Here is a 23,320-nt window from a genome sequence, read left to right as displayed (position 1 = left end):
TATTTTGTCATGCATTTTACATTACATGACCACTATACTATCTCTAAGTTGTGTCGACTCAACAGCATAGACTGTGGGTTGACATTCGTGTACACATGAAATTATAATGTGGAGATACAGTACATGAAAAAACAGTGAGAAACCCTTGAGACATTGACTTTTAGGTTTTAGTACAGGCAGCCTGGTCAGTGGAAGCACTGCTGAGTGTCAGGAAGGTGACCAACGTCCCTCTCACCACAGGTCCAGCTCCTTTCTAAAGACTTCGGCAAGCATCTGCTGGAGGTGGACGACCTGCTGCAGAAACACAGCCTCCAGGAAGCTGACATCACAGTGCAGGCAGAGAGGGTGCAGACCCTTAACACAGCCGCTCTCAAATTCACCACCATCGAAGGTAAGACATCAGATGGCTATGTTCACAGATCATCTTCAGTGAGAAGTGGAATGTGCCTTGATAACAACTTGGTGATTTTGAGGGAGGAAATATTTGGATACGATAGGATTAGAAATACTGACTATTGCTGTTATGTCTCCCATGGTCCCGGAAAAATGCACAGTTAAAAAAAAAAGAATGTTTTGTATTAAGAGTGTGTAGGAGTATAGTTTACTGTACATTGAGTGGTGAAAATGGTCATGGCACTTCCAGAGAGACCCACAAGAGGGCAAGCATGACTTTCCACAACTTATCTTCTGAAGATCAATTTACAATACAGAAGTTATTATTTTTATTTTTTTTCAATTTTGTGGATATTACCTAGTTATTTTGTAAAACTTTATGCCCATTTTATATCAGTAATAGTGTTTTGTTTACATGCAAAGTTAATTGAGTCTTTAGATACAGTCCCCCATAGACATCTCTAATAAAGACATGTACATTGAGTGCTGTCCCCTGTCCCCTTTCCCCTATTCTCGCTCCTTCCCAGGCTACCAGCCCTGTGACCCCCAGGTGATCTGCAACCGGGTCAACCACGTCAGCACCTGCCTGGAGGAGCTCAAGCAGCTGGCAGCCAAGCGGCGCTCGGAGCTGGAGGAGTCACAGCACCTCTGGGCCTTCTTCCAGGAGGTGGAGGAGTCCGAGGCCTGGATCCGCGAGAAGAGCTCCATCCTGGCCGCCCAGACCTGCGGCAAGGACCTGAGCAGCGTGCTGCGGCTGCTCCAGAAACACAAGACCCTGGCTGGGGAGCTGCTGGCCCGCCGCTCCCTCCTCCAGCAGACCATGAAGAAGGGTAAGCAGATCCTGATGGAGAAGAGCTTCGGCACGGGGAGCATCCAGGAGCGCATCATGGAGGTGAAAGGGGAGTGGAAGAGGCTGGAGGACCAGGCGGCGCAGAGACTGGGCCACCTGCAGGAGGCACTCAACTTCTTCCAGTTCAGCACGGAGACGGACGACCTGCTGGCCTGGCTGCAGGACGCATACCGCCTGGTGTCCAGCGAGGACTTTGGCCACGACGAGTACTCCACCCAGTCGCTGCTCAAGAAGCACCGGGGTGTGCGCGAGGCCGTGGACAAGCACCGGCTGCATGTAGTAACTCTACGCAAACACATGGTGGCGCTGCCACTGCACTACCGGGAGCTGGACGAGGTGCAGTCGAGGATGGGCGAGGCAGAGCAGCTGTACGCCGAGGTGGCCGAGGTGGCCGTTCTGAGGCAGCAGTGGCTGCACGACGCGCTGGCCGTCTACCTCATGTTCAGCGAGGTTAACGCCTGCGAGGTGTGGATCGACGAGAAGGAGCAGTGGCTCAATAAGATGGAGGTTCCAGAGAGGCTGGAGGACGTGGAGGTCATAGCCCACAGGTACAGCTCCTGTCTGGGGTGGAGATCATAGGGAGAATGCTAGATTTAAGTCATGCTTCTAGGTATAAAGTTGGTCATGCATTTTTAGGGAATCCGTTACTTGAACCCTCCCTCATAAGGGCGACATAACACTGTCATAACAATGACCAAGCATATGTCATAACTAGCTGATGGCCATATTGCATTTAAAACACACATTCTCTCTACTCTCATGTCACACTCTCTGTAGGTTTGAGAGCCTGGACCAGGAGATGAACAGCCTGATGGGAAGGATCCTGGACGTGAACCAGATAGTGCAGCAGCTCCTGGACAGTGGTCACCCCAGCTCTACAGAGGTCAGAGGCTGTCAGGACCACCTCAACAGCAGGTAACCCACCCCACTGTTCTCTGACTGACCAACTCTGGGGTGTATTCACTAGGAACCAAACAGAAGCAAAAGGCTAAAACAAGGAAGGACTAACCTGAACGTTACCAATAAGAATGTTTTGCTACAGTTTGCTATGGTGTGCACTAATGAATGCACCCCAGGTCTACTCCACTACAAGACATAACATAGACATACGGGTCTCTCTGTTTACCCACACAGCACCAATATGTGATGAAAATGTGACTTATCTGCATTGTGTAATAACATGGGAATTAATCAACACAGGTAATTTATTACAAAACTAAACACTACATAGGCTGCATTTATACAGGCAGCCCTATTCTGTAAAGAGCTGATCTGATTGGTCAAAAGACCAATTAGTAAAATATATATACACTACCGTTCAAAAAGTTTGGGGTCACTTAGAAATGTACTTGTTTTCCATGAAAACATACATTAAATTAGTTTGAATAGGAAATATAGCAAAATGCATAGGAAATGTAGTCATTGACAAGGTTAGAAACAATTATTTTTAATATAAATAATAATTGTGTCCTTCAAACTTTGCTTTCGTCAAAGAATCCTCCATTTGCAGCAATTACAGCCTTGCAGACCTTTGGCATTCTAGTTGTCAATTTGTTGGATTGGCTTGATGGGCACTTCTTACGTACCATACGGTCAAGCTGCTCCCACAACAGCTCAATAGGGTTGAGATCCGGTGACTGTGCTGGCCACTCCATTATAGACAGAATACCAGCTGACTGCTTCTTCCCTAAATAGATATTGCATAGTTTGGAGCTGTGCTTTGAGTCATTGTCCTGTTGTAGGAGGAAATGGGCTCCAATCAACACAAGGTATGGCATGGTGTTGCAAAATGGAGTGATAGCCTTCCTTCTTCAAGATCCCTTTTACCCTGTACAAATCTGCCACTTTACCACCAACAAAGCACCCCCAGACCATCACATTGCCTCCACCATGCTTGACAGATGGCATCAAGCACTCCTCCAGCATCTTTTCATTTGGTCTGCGTCTCACAAATGTTCTTCATTGTGATCCGAACACCTCAAACTTCGATTCGTCTGTCCATAACACTTTTTTCCAATCTTCCTCTGTCCAGTGTCTTTTGCCCATCTTAATCTTTTATTTTTATTGACCAGTCTGAGATATGTATTTTTCTTTGCAACTCTGCCTAGAAGGTCAGCATCCCGGAGTCACCTCTTCACTGTTGACGTTGAGACTGGTTAGAGCCAGTTTGCGCTGTTCTGTGAAGGGAGTAGTACACAGCGTTGTACGAGATCTTCAGTTTCTTGGCAATTTCTCGCAAGGAATAGCCTTCATTTCTCAGAACAAGAATAGACTGACGAGTTTCAGAAGAAAGTTATTTGTTTCTGGCCATTTTGAGCCTGTAATCGAACCCACAATTGCTGATGCTCCAGATACTCAATTTGTCTCAAGAAGGCCAATTTTATTGCTTCTTTAATCAGCACAACAGTTTTCAGCTGTGCTAACATAATTGGGTTTTCTAATGATCAATTAGCCTTTTAAAATTATAAACTTGGATTAGCAAACACAACGTGCCATTGGAACACAGGACTGATTGTTGCTGATAATGGGCTTCTGTACACCTATGTAGATATTCCATTAAAAATCAGCCATTTCCAGCTACAATAGCCATTTACAACATTAACAATGTCTACACTGTATATCTGATCAATTTGATGTTATTTTAATGTACCAAAAACTTGCTTTTCTTTTGAAAACAAGGACATTTCTAAGTGACCCCAAACTTTTTAATGGTAGTGTATATATCAGAATTGGGATGCCTGTGTAAACGCAGCCATAGAAACACATCTGTCAATCCATGTACAGCACATGGTGCGTAGTGCATTGATGATTTTTTTTTCAAAGTGGCCCAGTTACCTCATTCTTAGCTCATTTCCTGCCATATAAGGGAAGGGAGGAGGGTTGATTAGAATAATCTGGTCCACTGTTCTGATTTGGCCCAGATCGGGAGCTACAGAAGCCATGATGATCACATGCATGCTCCCTGCTGATAGACCTGGAACCTAATTGGACCAGAGACCCTAGTGACACCATGGTGCCACAGGCAGACAGATCTAAGGCCAGGGCCAGGGTAGTGGATGATGGTTTTGGTGAAATGCTACTGTGGCCTAGTTCCTCCTGATCTTGGCATACATAGCCTATCTCAGGGTGACCATCTGTGTCGACTGCCTGCCACACCGGGTGCAAGACCAACCTGCCCAAAATGTGTTCTCTTTGGCTTTACTATATTCTCCCTCAGTCTCAAACTGTTTTAGTTATGACGAAATATAGCATTCATGGATATTGTACAGCTCTATTATATAGTTTAGGTAGACTTCGGCCTCTCTTCTTCAGGTTTGCTTAATGTTTTGACCATATCTGGTCAATGGCGCTACATGATAATGCTACCCTTTGAAGCCTCTGGCTATAGGGTTCTGGCATGACGTCATGTTGGATATGCTTCGCTAAATGAGTATAATTCATGCCTGTTCTTTTGCATGGGGACAATATTTGTTGGCCTGGAAACAGGCTAGACACAGCCTGTGTCAAGAAAAAGCCAAAACCCTTTGAGATGCAAATGACAACTAACACACTAAACCAATGTCCCTTATTAATGTATTCGATCAATTGCACTATTGATTCCATTATCTTGGGCTAAATGAAAATTGTAACAATATTTCATACTTAGTGTATGTTTTAGTATACTGACTGAATGATATGTGAATTATAAGCTTCAAACTGATGCAGACTAACCCTGCCCCCATCCCCTCCCCTGTGCCCCTGTCTGCCCTCCCCTCCCCTCCCCTGTGCCCCTGTCTGACCCCCCATCCCCACCCCTGTGCCCCTGTCTGACCCCCCATCCCCACCCCTGTGCCCCTGTCTGACCCCCCATCCCCACCCCTGTGCCCCTGTCTGCCCTCCCCTCCCCTCCCCTGTGCCCCTGTCTGACCCCCCATCCCCACCCCTGTGCCCCTGTCTGACCCCCCATCCCCACCCCTGTGCCCCTGTCTGACCCCCCATCCCCACCCCTGTGCCCCTGTCTGACCCCCCATCCCCTCCCCTGTGCCCCTGTCTGACCCCCCATCCCCACCCCTGTGCCCCTGTCTGACCCCCCATCCCCACCCCTGTGCCCCTGTCTGACCCCCCATCCCCACCCCTGTGCCCCTGTCTGATCCCCCATCCCCACCCCTGTGCCCCTGTCTGTCCCCTCCCCTGTGCCCCTGTCTGACCCCCCTTCCCCACCCCTGTGCCCCTGTTTGTCCCTTCTAGATGGAACCGCATCGTGGAGATGGTGGAGCAGAAGAAGGACCACCTGGACTCTGTACTCCGTCTCCAGAACTACCTGCTGGAGTGTGCTGAGATCAAGTCCCAGATCCAGGAGAAGCGCAAGGCCATCGACGCCACTCAGTACGTGGGCAGTGACCTGGGCGGGGTGCTGGCCCTGCAGCGCCGACTCTCTACCATGGAGGGGGCCCTGGCTGTGCTGGAGCCCAAGCTGCTTCACCTGCAGCAGGAGGCAGAGGAGCTGGCCATCTCACACCCGGCCAAAGCCATGGAGGTCCTGGAGCCCTTCGAGGGCATCAGTGTGGAGTGGGAGGAGCTGAAGCGCACGCTGCAGGGCTGCGAGGACTCTCTGATGGTGGCGGGGCGGCTGCAGCAGTTCATCCAGGACCTGGACTCCTTCCTGACGTGGCTGGTGCAGACGCAGACGGCGGCAGCTAGCGACGAGCTGCCCAACGCGCTGGAGGAGGCTGAGAGGCTGATCAACCACCACGCGGCACTGAAGGAGGAGATCGGGAGGTATGAGGAGGACTACGAGCGGCTGCAGGCAGTCAACGAGCTGCTGGAGGCCGAGGAGGCTCCACTACCCTATGCTGCGCTACAGCAGTGGCTCCAGAAGCTGGATGTGGGCTGGAACAAGCTGCTGGAGATGTGGGAGAGCCGGAGGGAGGTGCTGGTGCAGGCGCACATCTTCCACCTCTTCCTGAGGGACGTCAAGCAGGCCGAGGCCTTCCTCAACAACCAGGTCAGTTAGCCTCTTGTTGGACATCCCAACACCAATATATCTATTAGCAATGTCTAGTAGTTAGGCCTACATACTGTATATTATGTGGTGAGAAAACACAATGAGTCAATTAATCCCAAATCATCTTTAGCTAATCTGTGTTATTAGTCAGTAATTCATATTAAACATGAATAGCTAAAGACGGTACAATATGACTTCTGACTGTACTAGATATGGATGATGTGGAAGCACAGTGCTATTACAGTGAGGGTCAGTGCTATTACAGTGAGGGTCAGTGCTATTACAGTGAGGGTCAGTGCTATTACAGTGAGGGTCAGTGCTATTACAGTGAGGGTCAGTGCTATTACAGTGAGGGTCAGTGCTATTACAGTGAGGGTCAGTGCTATTACAGTGAGGGTCAGTGCTATTACAGTGAGTGGCCAGCGTTCTATTTGCTGCTATGCTGCCAGGGAAAACCCCAGGCCTGCACTCTTAGAAAAAAGGTGGTATCTAGAACCTAAATGGGTTCTTCGGCTGTCCCCATAGGAGAACCCTTTGAATAATCATTTTTGGTTCCACGTAGAACCCTTTTGAGTTCCATGGAGAACCCTTCTACATGGAACCCAAAAGAGTTCTACCTAGAACCAAAAAGGGTGTGGAAAGGGCATTGTGGAAATTATCAGAGGGTTGCTTTAACAGTTAAACACAGCACAGCATATGCCTGTGATCCCTAGCCTAGATGTAGAATTCATAGGTGGCTCTATAGCAGGAAATCCAAGCAAGATGTGCTATTGGATATGACAGCACCACCAATGACCAATCGTAGACCTGCAACATTGCAGACCTGCAGCAAAACGAATAACTACCTGCTTGCACACTATTATGATGAAGGCAAAGCTTTGTCAATTTGGTCGTCACTGTGCGTATTAGGGCTCACATGCTTGAGTGTCTGTATGTGGGTGTTTATACAGTACAATGCATTAGGTTAAAATGTCAACACATAGTTAATTTAACATTTTTGGCACATTGTTTTGCTTTTATATTCATGTACAGTATATCTTCCTTTATTGTGTCATGTGTACGAGTATGTACAGTATAATGGTCTATCTATAGGTTATGCTATGCATGATGGAATATATACACAACTTTATACAGTGCACTCCATTGCAGGGTCTTTGCATGCTCTATTCCAGTTGAAATGTCAAAAGGCATGCATTTCCCCCGACTTCTCTGTCTGTGTGTCAGAGCATGTCTGTTCTGGTTTGCTAACAGACCTTTACCACAGACCCAGTTCTCCCTTAGACCCTACGGGCACAAAGGCCAACGGATTTCTTTTTGAATAACTGTCAAACAGGGTGCCATGACTTGTTTTTGGTCTTTCACCCAAGTTTCTCTCAACCAGTGTAACGTGTATCTGACCAGACATGTAGGAATGTACTTACACTATCGCTTTACTTCATGTGTAATTGTGTTGAACACAACAATTCAGCAGTCACAATTCAGACATCTTGGTAGAGCTTTGTTGTATGAAATTGAACCTGAGAGGGCTGCTATTTTCATGCCATCCATTGATCAGGAAAACATTTTAGTGTTCCTTGCCAATAATGACTGAAACCTGACCTCATTATAGTCCTTAGAGATCAGTATATTTATCACTCAGCAAAATAGAATCTGCACCTTTTGCATGTACTAAATATGCTAATGTAGTTATTGGTAAAATGCCATGAGATGATACCCATGTCTGTGAGCAAGGTTTTCCCCACATACTACACAAGAGCTTACCACAGTAATATTCCCATTTTCTCTTTCAGTTTTCATTCTATTCCCTCTACTCTCTTGTACATTTATAAACTCTTCACTGACGTGTGGTTCTGACTCTGTCTATTCTCCCTGACCCCTCCAGGAGTCAGCCTTGGCTCACGTTGAGCTCCCCACCACGGTGGAGACGGTGGAGGCTGCCATCAAGAAGCACAAGGACTTTACCACCACCATGGAGCTCAACCTGCATCGCATCAAGGCTGTCATCGAGGCCGGAGAGAGCCTCATAAGCCAGAGCAACATCTACTCTAACCGCATCAAGGAACGTGTGGACACCCTCGCTAACAGGTGGGTGGCGACATAGGATTGTTCTAGTCTGACCATGCCACTGTATATCAAAGCCATTTACAATCTTTCTTAAACATCTCTGACTATGAATAGAAGAGGCATGAAAATGAAATGTGAGGCTAGTCCGACCCATATAGCAGCATGACTGAATAATCATCTGTCCTTATTTATACAAGGGAGGGTGCTGTGGTCAAGTCTGAAACACATGAGGTATAGGTAGATGTGTCACTTGTCACTTAGCAGAGGCACAATACCATATATGAATGCAATATGGATATTGAAATATAAAATGTTATATTATAGTGATAATGAACTGGTCTTGGTAGCAGCTGGGCTTCACAAACACAATGGTACACAGAGGAGACAAAGCATAAGCAACTGAAAAGAAACTCCCCTTGTTGATACTTGCCTTAACAGCAGAGCATAAAATTCATACTGATTGGTGAGGCAAGGAGGGGCCTAGTTACCCTATGTTCAATTCTCCACCCCAACAATAGAATGGGGTGACCACATGTTAGGGAGATATTTAGATGAGACCGTTGGCCGACTCATGTCTTTATAATGGATTCACTGTTGTTCACTGTTGTTCGGTGTGCTGCACCAAATCCATCTACATAATAGAGTTACAGTTGCATATACCAGTAGAGTGATTGATGCACTGTGTGAATGAATCGAGCAGTGTGTCAATGAATGGCTCTATGTTTCTCTCTTCCACAGAGGCAACCAGAACCGGGAGCTGGCCCAACAGTGGCTGGAAAGGCTCAACGGCCAGTGGGGGCTCCAGAGGTTACTACAGGACTGCCACGAGGTAGGACACAACATGAATAGTGTTGGGGGTTAGGGTTAGGGTTAGGGTTAGGGTTAGGGTTAGGGTTAGGTAGGACACAACATGAATAGTGTTGTCATAACCAACACTGGCATATCAATGGAATAACCAATGGGAGGAAGTAGGGATTAAAAAAAGGGCTTGGGTTCAGAGCTGTACTGTACTGTACATGACTCTGCTTGGGACCACAGGGGGTCAGGCTTAAACCTCCAGATGGATATCGTGTTGCTGGATCCTTCAGTGATATACAAAAACTCTGCTTACCTGAAATTGAATGACATCTGGAAGACATGTGGTGGGGTCTATTGCTTCCTCAATCTTTATATCAGGGATGACAACATTTTCTTTTCTATGTAAGTTGAAGGATTTGAGCCAGCCGGCTGCTGTGTTAGATGCTTAACTTGGGGATGTGAGTGACAGACTAACTTGACTCATCTGAGGTTTTGATGTGATTAGATGTTGTTGACCTGCTGGATCTTTCTGACTGCACAGTCAACTTCTGGCAAACCCCTTCAGAGAGGCGGACTGCCCACCCGGCCCCTCCCCTGTTGGGTTTGGTTGGCGCGGTCGCAGTCCGCGCCTTTGGGGGGGGGGGGGGGGGTACTGTCACGCCCTGGCTCTGGGGACTCTTATATGTTGAGCCAGGGTGTGGATTTTCTATGTGTGATTTTCTATGTTGTTTTCTAGTTCGTGTTTTCTATGTTGGCCAGGGTGGTTCCCAATCAGAGGCAGCTGATTCTCGTTGTCTCTGATTGGGAACCATACTTAGGCAGCCTGTTGGCACTAGTTATTTGTGGGATCTTGTTCTGTATAGGTTTGTTTTGGTGTAGAACCTTTAGACTTCACGTATCGTTTTGTTGTGGATGTAAAGTACTCATTAAAAGATGTACGCCTATCACGCTGCGCCTTGGTCCGGTTCTTACAACGATCGTGACACTTAACCAACATTGCAGTTTTAAGAAAGAATACAAAAAAAATCACACAAAAATACAATATAAAATAATTTGAAATAAAAGTAACAAATAATTAAAGAGCAGCAGTAACAATAACAATAGCGAGGCTATATACAGGGGGTACCGGTACCGAGTCAATGTGCTGGGGCACCGGTTAGTCGAGGTAATTGAGGTAATATGTACATGTAAGTAGAGTTATTAAAATGACTATGCATACATAATAAACAGAGAGTAGCAGCAGCGTAAAAGGGGGGAGGGGGAGGGGAGGGGTGGGGGGGGCAATGCAAATAGTCTGGGTAGCCATTTGATTAGATGTTCAGGAGTCTTATGGCATGGGGGTAGAAGCTGTTTAGAAGCCTCTTGGACCTAGACTTGGTGCTCCAGTACCGCTTGCCATGCGGTAGCAGAGAGAACAGTCTACGACTAGGGTGGCTGGAGTCTTTTACAACTTTTAGGGCCTTCCTCTGACACCGCCTGGTATAGAGGTCCTGGATGGCAGGAAACTTGGGCCCAGTGATGTACTGGGCCGTACGCACTACCCTCTGTAGTGCCTTGCGGTCGGAGGCCGAGCAATTGCCATACCAGGCAGTGATGCAACCAGTCAGGATGCTCTCGATGATGCAGCTGTAGAACCTTTTGAGGATCTGAGGACCCATGCCACATTTTTTCAGTCTCCTTAGGGTGAATAGGTTTTGTCGTGCCCTCTTCAAGTCTGTCTTGGTGTGCTTGGACCATGTTAGTTTGTTGGTGATGTGGACACTAAGGAACATGAAGCTCTCAACCTGCTCCACTACAGCCCCGTCCATGAGAATGGGGGCGTGCTCGGTCCTCTTCTTTTTCCTGTAGTCCACAATCATCTCCTTTGTCTTGATCACGTTGAGGGAGAGGTTGTTGTTCTGGCACCACACGGCCAGGTCTCTGACCTCCTCCCTATAGGCTGTCTCGTCGTTGTCGGTGATCAGGCCTACCACTGTTGCATCATCGGCAAACTTAATGATGGTGTTGGAGTTGTGCCTGGCCTTGCAGTCATGAGTGAACAGGGTAAGATGGAGCCATGAGGAGGAGGAGGCCTGGTCACCCATTGATCTGACCTGACTGTGGACTGGAGGCAGAGGCTCATCATCTCTAATAGCAATGATACACTGGAATCCATTTGATGAGCGCCATTCCTATATTTCCCGTAAGCTGCTGCCTCCCAGTCTCCACGTGGCCCCAATTAATTTGGAGTCCCAGGGGGGCTATCTGCCTGTTACCCCCACTGATCTCTCTGGTCAGGAGGGCAGCACCCAGGGGTGGTCCCTGCCGCCAGAGAGTAGGATGCCGAGAGGTTGAGGAGAAAAGCGGAGTTGGAGAAGAATATGCCATGGACCCTTTAAACGAAAGCAGAGCAGTTAATCTATCAAACCACAAAGAAATAATCCCTCCCTCCCGCCGTATTTCTCTGTCCCATTATCTCACCCCCTCCGCTCAGTGATGTAATTTCAAGTGCAGAGCATTCTCCCTGGTGACGCCTCACAACATTGTAGGAACTCTCTCTCTCTCTCTGCAGCTCGCCCACTCCCCCTTCCCTCCTCTCGCCCCTCCTCTCTCTCGCTGGCTCTCCCTCGCTGGCTCGATCCAGTGCAAGCTTTCTATTACTTCGCTCTGCTCAGCCACTGCAGCAGCAGCAGCAGGGTCGGGGAAACTGGGGCTAGTTACAGCCCGGAATACAGCCGCGTGCAGCTGGAGGAGGCAAGGACTGCAGCAGAGGGAAAAACCGAGAGAGAGAGAGAGAGAGAGAGAGAGAGAGAGAGAGAGAGAGAGAGAGAGAGAGAGAGAGAGAGAGAGAGAGAGAGAGAGAGAGAGAGAGAGAGAGAGAGAGAGAGAGAGAGAGAGAGAGAGAGAGAGAGAGAGAGAGAGAGAGAGAGAGAGAGAGAGAGAGAGCAAAAGGAAAAGGGGTGGGGGTTGGGACTGGAGAAGAAAGACAATAAGAATGTTATAGAGGAGTCGTGAGGTGCTCTGAAGAGAGACGAGCGTGTCTGGATTTCTTTGGAGGAGCCAGAGGAGCAGAATCTCTCCCCTCCATCCTCCCTCCTCAACACTATCAAACGCCAGCCCCCTCTTCCCACATCCCATTCCTCCCTCCTCCCTCCCTCTCCTCACAGCATCACTAACCACAACCACTGAGCCTCCAGGCCATCGCTGATGTTTCCAAATCCAAGGCCGTCCTCCACCAGCCTGCTCGCTGTAGGTGGGGGTTGAAAGAGGGGAAGAGGGGAGGGTTCATGGGGAGGGGCAAACCTGCTCCTGGAGCCTGCCATTTTATTGTTTTGGGGAGATCTCTCTCTCTCGTCACTGGTCCGTCTCCTTTTTGTCTATCTCCCTCTCTCTGGATTGAACATACCAGCCACAGCAACGCACCACGGCAACACAGCAGCAGAGAGGCTAGTGCAGCCTCAGCCTCATTTTATATCCGTTTTTTGGGGGGAGGAGCAGCTTTGCCTTGCTGCTTGTTTGTTTTAATTCCTGCAGCATCTCTATCTGACTGTGGAGGATTTGTGCTTTATTTATACCTGGATGGGCAGGTCGAGGATGTGGATACATACGGCCACCCATCACAACCCTATGGGCCGTTCCTGTTAAACGCTGCCTGCCGGTAAATGGAACCAATTTCTCGTTAGATGTCAGGGGAGTAGCAGTCGAGGACAGGAGAGTCCAGAGGATGGGGGTGGAGATATGTGGGTGGCAGGCAGGAGATAGAAAGATATTATTCTTTTTATATTGCTTGTGCTGATGGTGTTGAATGAGCAGGGATATTTGCAAGTCATTTTGTATGTTTGGCCTTAAATGTAGTAGTCAGCTTGCTTTTATACCTAATGTGCCAGTGGATTATGTGCTTGTGTTGAGGTGTGCTTGTGCGTGTTCTTTGTACATGTGAATGAATTCCTGTTACCATTGTGTATGCTTGTGTGTACAACACGTGTTTACATACATGTGTCTTCTGTATGTGTTTAATATGCATGTGCTTGACCTTGTGTGCGTCTCTGTGTTCATATGTTTGGATGATTGCTTTTCTATTATTTTCTATGGGTGTTTATTTTTGACCAATTGTTTGCATTTATCTTTTAGTTTTTCACATGACTATGGTCATATGTTCAGCCTGAATACGTCTCTGTGTGTGCTTGTACAGGTATTGTGTATGTGTGTGTGTGTACGTGTGTGTGTACAGACACGTGCCTGCATATGTGTGTGTGTGTGTGTATCTATGTATGTGGGCATATATGCTACTCTGCATACATCTGTTAGTAGCCTTCATTGACCACCTAGATGACAGTACAAATGCATTGAGTGGCAAGATCATCCTGTACTGACAGCTCTGTCCCTTGTCCCTCAGCTTGGAGACTGGGTGGCAGAGAAGATGCTCATGGCTCGTGACACGTCCCGCGATGAGACGCAGAAGCTGCACAAGAAGTGGCTGAAGCACCAGGCCTTCATGGCCGAGCTGGCCCAGAACAAGGAGTGGCTGGAGAAGATTGAGAGGGTGAGTACAGTAGAGTACAGTACCACTGGGGCTCTACACAGAATATGGGGTGGGTATCTACCATGGGCTGATGCTCAGGAATGGGGAAGGGGAGACTGAGCTAGCTGCTCTATTGGTGGTGGTGGAGTTTTGGGTGTGTGCTGGTTGGGGATGGGGGGCAAGTTAGTGTCAACTCATTGTTGCTATGTCATTTGTTTTGTTTGTAGGATAAAAATACAAAGTTCCTTGTTACAATGTGATCAGACCAGCATATATACTGTAAATAATCACATAACAATATTATCTGCAATATTTGTGGTTCGTAATGATTTTATATGCTCTTATATGATTTCTTTTGCAATTCATTATTTCTAAGCCTGTTCCGAGTGTGACACAGCAAACAAGCATAAACTTGACGAGAATTACCATTTGGTTTACCATTAGTTGAATAAAATCACAATCACAGGCACTGAGAGCTGATGGTTGATTGTGTCAGTGAATAGTCTCTAAGAGCTCTGATGAAACCAGAGATGCCCTGATGCTCACCACGAACAGCTTTGCCTGAAATCTCCACTGGTCACATCACCACATCATATCTGTGGGCCCTGCCTGCCCTATCAGATTGATACAAACTGTAACATCAGTGGGATTTTTTCTTTAGGCAAGTTGTACAAGTACACCCACTGGCTCGGATGTGGCTCATTATACCCTGTTATATCGAGCCAATTCCTCCTAACCGGAACAGGGTTGCACTAGATGCACATGAAGTTGAGTGGAAAAGCGAGTGTTTTCACTGAACACTGTCAGTATGTGTACACTGTGCAAATGGATTTGGGAACGTGGAGGCCATTTAGGCCTAGGTATATACAGCAGTGTAATGCAGTGACGTCATCGAGGCTGAGTCTAAGTGGTACGATACATTATGGATTAAAATGCAGGTAATCTGCATAGGTAGATACTGGAGTGTTATTGGAAAGTGCTTACTGCAGCTACTGTACAAGGGAACGATTGCTTGGAGGCACACCCATGCCCATGCCTATGATCTCAGTAGAATAATAGGCAGCATGTTGTCTGCATATAGCTCCTCTTACAGGAAAGTATTTCTAGGTACAGTATGATTAGCCACATGTCTCCCATTGATGTTGTGTACCCAAACAGAAACACAGTTTGCTCCCCCGGGGCTCCGGCATAGCGTTGGTGGGAAAACAAAATAAACACGTTGCGACAGACACCCTAAACGCACCGTAAAACACAGCTGTACTGTGTGTGTGTGTCTCATCTGAAGCCATGCCAACTGGTGGCCTGCTCTGTGTGTTTGTGTGAGAGAGTCTGCGGGTTGGAATCCCTGATATCTTGAAAATCTGAAAATTATTTAAAATATAGTATTTACAGTGCATTCGGAAAGTATTCAGAACCCTTGACCTTTTCCACATTTCGTTACATTGCAGCCTTATTCTAAAATGGATTACATTTTTTTTAAATCCTCATTAATCTACACACAATACCCCATAATGACAAAGTGAAAACAGGTTTTTAGAAATGTTTGCAAATTTATACAAATAAATACATATATATATATATACCTTATTTACATCAGTATTCAAACCCTTTGCTATGAGACTCGAAATTTAGCTCAGATGCATCCAGTTTCCATTGATCATCCTTGAGATGTTTCTACAACTTGATTAGAGTCCACGTATGGTCAATTCAATTGATTGGACATGATTTGAACGGCACACACCTGTCTATATAAGGTCCCACAGTTGACAGTGTATGTCAGAGCAAAGACCAAGCCATGAGGTCGAAGGAATTGTCCGTAGAGCTCCAAGACAGGATTGTGTCGAGGTACAGATCTGGGGAAGGGCACCAAAACATTTCTGCAGCATTGAAGGTCCCCAAGAACACAGTGGCCTCCATCATTCTTAAATGGAAGAAGTTTGGAACCACCAAGACTCTTCCTAGAGCTGGCCGCCCGGCCAAACTGAGCAATCGGGGGAGAAGGGCCTTGGTCAGGGAGGTGACTAAGAACCCGATGGTCACTCTGACAGAGCTCCAGAGTTCCTCTGTGGTGATGGGGGAATCTTCCAGAAGGACAACCATCTCTGCAGCACTCCACCAATCAGGCCTTTATGGTAGAATAGCCAGATGGAAGCCACTCCTCAGTAAAAGGCACATGACAACCCGCTTGGAGTTTGCCAAAAGTCACCTAAAGAACTCTCAGACCATGAGAAACAAGATTCTCTGGTCTGATGAAACCAAGATTGAACTCTTTGGCCTGAATACCAACCGTCACATCTGGAGGAAACCTGGCACCATCCCTACGGTGAAGCATGGTGGTGGCAGCATCATGCTCTGGGGATGTTTTTCAGCGGCAAGGACTGGGAGACTAGTCAGGATCGAGGGAAAGATGAACAGAGAAAAGTACAGAGAGATCCTTGATGAAAACCTGCTCCAGCACGCTCAGGACCTCAGACTGGGGCGACGACCGTAAGCACACAGCCAAGACAAAGCAGGAGTGGCTTCTGGACAAGTCTCTGAATGTCCTTGAGTGGCCCAGCCAGAGCCTGGACTTGAACCCGATCGAACATCTCTGGAGAGACCTGAAAATAGCTGTGCAGTGACACTCCCCATCCAACCTGACAGAGCTTGAGAGGATCTGCAGAGAAGAATGGGAGGAACTTCCCAAATACAGGTGTGCCAAGCTTGTATCGTCATACCCAAGAAGACTTGAGGCTGTAATCGCTGTCAAAGGTGCTTCAACAGAGTACTGAGTAAAAGGTCTGAATACTGATATTTCAGTTTTTTATTTTTAATACATTTTTACAAAAATGTCTAAAAACCTGTTTTTGCTTTGTCATTATGGGGTATTGTGTGTAGATTGATGAGGGAGAAAACAATTTAATAAATTTTAGAATAAGGCTGTAACGTAGCAAAATGTGGAAAAAGTCAAGGGGTCTGAATACTTTCCGAATGCACTGTATATTATGGATGAATCTAGGTTGGAATCCAGACATGTTTAGAACCACAGTGGTTCATGAATATATCTTTGCTTGACAATTTCAAACACAGACCAACTCGAGACGTGGAGTTTTATTTATGATTCAGGATAATGACCATGGTTTTGTTCTCAGATTGAGACTTGAATATCAGATATGCCTTAGAAAGATCTCAGTATTTTAGAAAGTGTAGCCTTTATTCAGAATATTTAAACCTACACTGCATGGCTTATATTAATACTGTAGGCTATACCATCATATTGAATAACAGTGGAGAGGTTTCGCATTTGGCATTCATTATTTTTTTAATGGATGAAAACTTTCTATTGTACTTGCACAGTACACATTTTTCTATAAAACCATATCAGAATAGTTTATAATCCTGACTGTTTTCCCTGGTATTCTGTCTCATATATTTTCTCATCTGTGTTGGTCCACTCTGACCTGCCTATAGATATCCCTCTGTAACGGCAACACTGAGATCCCCGTAGGCGAACGTAGCCCTCTGTAAAGAGCAAGTTGGTGGTCTCACGTGGGTGCAAGACTATTTCATAGAGCCAATGTATAGCTAAGACTACCCAAAGATCTCCTGAGGGGACAGGCCTAGCAAGCTGTAGCTGTGATAAATCTGTTGGGTCGGCGCTAGTGTTACAACCATATTGGTTTGAGTTAGGGTAGTCCTGGGAAACATTGTTTTCCCCTTCCTAGATTTTCAAGAGCTGTGTTCTCTATCGAACAATTTACCTCAAGCAAATCAGTAATATATGTGAAAGGGTCGAGGACTGTCTCCAAGGTTTTGAGTAACCGAAGTCTAAGCCTTTATAGCAGCTAGAATCTCTGGTGTTATTGAACCTCCCAGCCTTCTGATGCAGGTGACCCTCTTACCCTGTAACTGTCAGTGTTCTAAGCTGATTGACATTTTTACGTGGTGGATTTTCTCCCTGACGTCACATGCCGGCAGCTGTTGGAAGGTGCAACTTTGCCAAGTGGACGGTTATGTGGCCGCGCTTGCAGTGGTTGCCAGGCAACAGCCTGTCCCCTCCCGGCGTACCTCATGAGAGAAGGTAATTTGTCCAGCAGGAAGTGACATATTAAAGGCTAGTGTGAAGAGTATCAGAAAATGTATGACTGTACAGATAAAGTACGAACAAGTATGAAAATGTATGCACTCACTACTGTAATTACATGGATCTGATGCAGGTGAGAAGGTTACTTGGCTACCCCTTAGTGCTAGGTCTGTATATGGCATCTACAACTAGGGTTCTTGTTTCTGAATAAAATGTCACACCCATGTCCACATCCACCTTGATATTCTGAAAATCAATAAAACATAGTTGATGGACATTTTGTTACATTATGTTAAATGTGAGAATGACCGGTGTCTTTGGGAGTCTAACCTAATTTTGGATGTGCAGAATTGAAGATGCTTAAAAGAGGGGATTGTAATCATTGGATCTAGTGCTTGTCCCTGCAGTGTGTAGAAATTGTTATAAATTGGGCCTACCACTGTTTCTCTCAACGCTATTGATACCCAAAGCCCAATGACCTCTTATTTCACTTTCCTTTCCCCTCGTTTTTCAGATAATTAATTGACCTCATTATCTACATTAAGTATGTGAATCTCACCCGTCTATTTCCTGGGCCCCTCATTATTATTATTATTATAAGGGACCTCCGGGACAAGTTACAAAGGTGACTCTCTCTCTTTTGTTTCAGAGTGTGTGTGTAGTATGTGTGTGTGTGTGTGTGTGCATCGTGCATGCGTGGGTGTGTTCTGGGTTATGTATGATGTAAAGCATTCATCATTATCAGTAGCTACCCTGACACTACATTAATAGTGATGCCATAACAACAACATAAGCACTGCATTTTTATAATTGGAACTCCATCTGTTAGGTCTCTGGCGTCCCGCGACCAGTATTCTACACACACGCTCACACTCTTTTTTTAACCCCTTTGGGAGTAGAGTTTGACCCCTGTGTTTTTGCAGGCGCTTTTTGTTTTTACATGGGGCGTGTGAGCCGAGAGGGAGAGTGAGCAGAGAGCAGGCAGAGAGAGAGAACAGTCAGAGCCTCCTAGACTACCGCACACGGTAGGGAGGTAGAGGGAGGCAGATAGACTATTATGTCATACAGTTCCATGTTCAACACTGTCAGGACATTGCTAATACACAGCGATCACAGTGTCCTCATTGGAACATTGCTATAACACTGTAGCACTGATTCTTCACAATATCTTGGCAACATTTTTGCTTTTCTTAATACAGGATACTGTGCTACAATATTACAGAAAGCCAAGTGTATCATGTAGGCTTGTAAAGTTGACCCAGCGGTAGGATTTTAACAGTGAGGAGGCAATAATGCAGATCTGATTTTTCTTGCCAGATTGAAGTGAAGATTTAGCCAGCGACGGTACAACATATACAAAAATAATCCACTGGACATTGCAACACAAGGAACATAAACTAAATCAAATAGAGCTCAAACAATTGCTCAGGATTAAATAATACCTGAAAACCCAGAAGCATGCCAACTTGACCCCTTCTCTCTCTCTAACAAGGAAATGACAGGGTTTAAATAATGTATTTGACCAATGAGAACAACCCAGTTGACATCATGATCATTATGGGTAGTGATATTTAAACCCTGTCACAAGGCATGAAATACCAAACAACATGTTCAGTTAATAAACGTATATGTATTTTCCTAGCACACACTTCAATGAAGGTGCTATTCCATGCTTTAGAGCATAAATACAATATGGGATATTAACATGTACGTCCCCCCGAGATAAGCTACTACTGCATTACCTGTACCATTAACCATGCGCTGGAGCGCGCCCATTTGCCCTGTCAATTCTCAGACCAGGAAATTAACAGAACCCGTTTCAATCAACGAGAAACACCAAGGTAATCATTTACATTTCTTTAGATTAACCTTAACGTTTCATTTGTCAAACATGCTCACATTGTAGTTATACCTTATGATCGATAAATACATGAACATAAAGGGCACTATTTTGACAAACCTAAAGTAATGGTAAATCTTAGCGCTGGCTGTAGCTTTATATGTTACAGGTTTTTGCCATTTTCACAAACAGAATTATGGCCGCAGTAGCTGGTGGTGGCGCGGAACGGTTGGGTTTTGATGAATAAACAAGTTGTGGCTTTATCGAAGCTTGGCCCCTCACTGGCCAATCAGAGCGTTGTCATCAACTCCAATTAGAATGTTAGTCCGTTATAGCCTAGTTCGTTAAATAGACCGCCCCATATTTGCTAAATATTTGTAACATGTTTGCAGTCCACATTATTCTAATTGCATTGCTTCAACATGGAAATATATTGTAAAACATTATAGTCGTGCTGGTTGGCGCGACTATAGTATGCATTGGTTGAAGCTCAATGTTAAATTCAAATCTCCCAACCATCAGTGTCGATGAAAATTTGCAAATCAACTTGTTTGGAGGTACGCAACACCATCTCCACCTCTTGTCATGCTCTGAGAACTACTATACCGGATTTCTGACAGGGTCGTTAGCATTAGGGTCATCAGACAATGTTTTGCCCAAACCTAGCTCAAATTCTAGACATTGCATTAAAACGAGGCTACATCGTCCATAAGGTGACCATTAGACTTTGAGCCATTTGGACTGAATACGTTTTTAGGTGCAACAGTTTTGATTAAATTCACAATTTACCGCTCTCACATGCACAATTCTGCCCAATATAAACCAGTGATGTGCTATCTTTTTGTAGCAATTCTGACAATGCAAACATATTTTCAGCCGAATCTCAGAGTTTTAAAACCAGGTGCAACTCGGTTGCTGCGCAACAGTAGCAGCTAGCTTGTAGAAGCCTAGCAGCTGTAGCTAGCTAACTAACACCAGTTGAATGAGAAGCAAAAGGAAGGTAGCTAGCAAGATAGGTTTATTGAACTATGGGAGGTTTTTCATATGGCTGAAGTCATGTGTAATCTGCTGACCTGGACACTTGCGTGTAATCAGAGCATAAACAAATAAGCTAGCGAATGTCCTTGGCTGCTATTATAGCCAGTTCTATATCGGGGAGCTCTGCTCCTAATGGTTTACCCTCTGCCCTAAGGCAGCAGCAGCCTGAGACAAAATTATGCACACACCTACAGCCAATAGGAGTACAGGTGTCCCTATAAGAGGGGGTGCCTCCCCTCAATCAGCCTCCCTTTTTCTTCAGCGACTGGATGACTAGACTGAAGAGCCAAGAAGAGACGAAGCACGAAGACTCAGGACGAAAACGCCGTTGATATTCCAGTCATCAACGTCGTCTAAATGAGCACACCGGGAGATTTTCCACCCCCAAAAGCTCTTTTCAGAGCTCAGTGCAGATGCACTTCCATGGCGGCCGGTGACCACCACGACTTATGTTTCGTGTGTTTGGGATCCCAGCATGCCAAGGAAGGCGTCTGCAGTCCCCAGAATTGCGCCTCCTGCGCCCTCCTTTCTTTAAAGGAGAGGAAGCAGCGTTGGGCGTTTTTCAGGGAGGACATCCCCCTTGAGGATGTGTTGTCGATACTAGCCTCTGCTTCAGAGGCGTCGTCCGACGGCGCAGACTCGGGGGAAGATAGGGATTTTGAGGAAGGGTCTGGCATTCCAATGGAACAGTCGGACCCCGTCCCTCATACTTTCAAGCCCCCCTTTCCTTTGGAGAGCGAGAGGGCTTGTAGTCCCTATAGCGAAGGGGATACGAGCTCTGAGAGATCAGAAGCTCTCTCTTTCGCTGCAGCCTCTCTGAGAGCGGATTTTCCGGGTCTCATTGAGAGAGCTGCTCAACGGCTGGCAATAAAGCTGCCCCCTCTTCCCTCCGCACCGGAGGTTGATATGATGGAGGGCGGTCCTTATTCCAGGCCAAGGAAGGTGGCAGAGCCAGTGGCTCCTGCCATGCCTTCTTTGGCTAGGTACATGGGAGGCTCGTGGGAGGCACCTTTAGCGGCGCGTTCGCCTGTAAAAGCGTATCTCCCATTCACGAGAGTGGAAGGAAGGCTTCAGGGTCAGGGAATCCCCAGGTTAGAGAGCGCCATGGCGGCGTATCTCGTACCGGGTTCGAGCCCTTGGCCCTCTTCCAAGAAGGCCACGTTGCCATCCCAGAAGGACCGACTCACAGCGTCGCTGTTAGAGAAGTCTTTTGGGTTGGAAGCCCAAGCTGTAGCAGCAGCTAACAACATTGCCCTCTTGGCGGCCTCTCTGTCCCGTTTAACCACGGGTAAGACAGAGATGGCACCGGAGGAGGTGGAGGAGGCGTCCAGAATTTCTGGCGCCATACTCCACCTTACACAGGCATCCGCAGTCTGCGCGGGGAGATCCATGGCCACTTCGGTGGTCGGGGAACGACACCTCTGGTTGTCTTTGAGTTCCATGAAAGAGGCAGACAGGACGTCTCTCTTGAACGCCCCCCTCTCTGACGACGGCCTCTTTGGGGTCGCAGCTGGAAGAGCACGGCGCTTGTAACGCCAAGGTAGTGGGTTCGATCCCCGGGACCACCCATACACAAAAAAAAAAATGTATGCACGCATGACTGTAAGTCGCTTTGGATAAAAGCGTCTGCTAAATGGCATATTTATTTTTTTATTTAAAGAGGCGACGGAGCGTTTTTCGAAGTTGGAGGAGGAGAAGAAGCAGTTGGCCAAGCACCTGCCGTTGGCAGGACGACTCGGCCCCCCTCCTCCCCAAAGGCCATCTACCTCCGCCCCTCTAAGTAGACCGGGGTCTACGACGAGGCGGCGTAATCGGCGTCATCCGGCGGCCACGAGCAGCAAGGGAGCGGGCTCGGCCCTCCCAGCAGCTACGGTAGCCCCACTACAGCCGGCGAGGGACGTGACGGGACGCGGGGGAGAGGATGGAGGACGCATCGATGGTGTCGAACGTGCCCACTGTTCCCCCCCACCCTTCGGTTGAAGGGACGGGTGCTGATGTAAATGCTTTTGTTGATGTGTTTAATAAAGAGTTGGCTCCACCTGACTTTGTCAAAAAAGTCCATAATACGTCCGAGAGCGTTCAAATCTCACCCTCTCTTCCTTACCACTCTAAGAGCCGTTCAGCCCACCGAGGGTGCGTTGCTGAACAGGCACTAAGAGTAGGTATCCAGAAGACCTCAATCAGGTCGTCACATCACACTTCACGTATAAGAAGTGCTTTACATAGAAGGCAGCAGTCCCGGTCAGATTCTGACATGAGGACGCAGCCGCTATTTGGGGATGGCGCACTAGTACAGACTAAGGTCTCCACTAGTACGAGCCAGACTCATGCTGCGTTCACGGAGGGCCCGATTACCGCGGTCACCAAGGTGCCCAGAGTATCGGCGCCCCCAGGCATTGTAACACAGCAGCTATCTGGGGACGGCGCATTATCGCAGACCAAGGTCTCGGTTAATGCGATTCAGACCCATGCTACGTTCACGGAGGGCAGGATTACTAGCGTTATGGGTATAACCAAAGTATCAGCTCCCCTGACAGAACGAGCCAGTACTCACCACACTGAGCGTGAATCAACCCACCAGGGGTGCAGAGTTGAACACACACAGAAGGTGAAAGTTAAGAAGGTATCAAGGCGCCGCCGTGTTTTACCTCATAGAGACCTCATACTACAGACTTCTAGGAGTACTGTAGTGAAGGGCTCTGATAGCGAATTGCAGTCACCTAAGATGACGCAATCGCTTGCTGGGGATGGTGCCCTGCCGCAGGCTGTGGCCTCGGTCAGCGCAATTC

The 23,320-nt window shown here is 47.0% G+C and overlaps 1 protein-coding gene across 1 annotated transcript in view; it reads left to right on the top strand.

Moving 5' to 3' along the window:
- LOC311101236 (spectrin beta chain, non-erythrocytic 4-like) overlaps window positions 1–23,320 on the top strand; it is a gene marked incomplete at its 5' end in the record, with an annotated part of 59,900 nt that overhangs the window by 9,631 nt on the left and 26,949 nt on the right. The window contains 7 exon segments of the mRNA XM_084142348.1: window positions 241–391; window positions 921–1,791; window positions 2,021–2,158; window positions 5,471–6,227; window positions 8,110–8,312; window positions 9,030–9,120; window positions 13,465–13,611. Coding sequence (XP_083998474.1) covers window positions 241–391; window positions 921–1,791; window positions 2,021–2,158; window positions 5,471–6,227; window positions 8,110–8,312; window positions 9,030–9,120; window positions 13,465–13,611 — 2,358 coding nt within the window.

This window comes from Coregonus lavaretus (assembly GCF_964263955.1).
Source record: "Coregonus lavaretus genome assembly, chromosome: 26".
In the NCBI taxonomy this organism is placed as follows: Eukaryota; Metazoa; Chordata; class Actinopteri; order Salmoniformes; family Salmonidae; genus Coregonus; species Coregonus lavaretus.
Note: the sequence above shows the minus strand (reverse complement) of the source record. Positions and strands in the feature narration are given on the sequence as shown.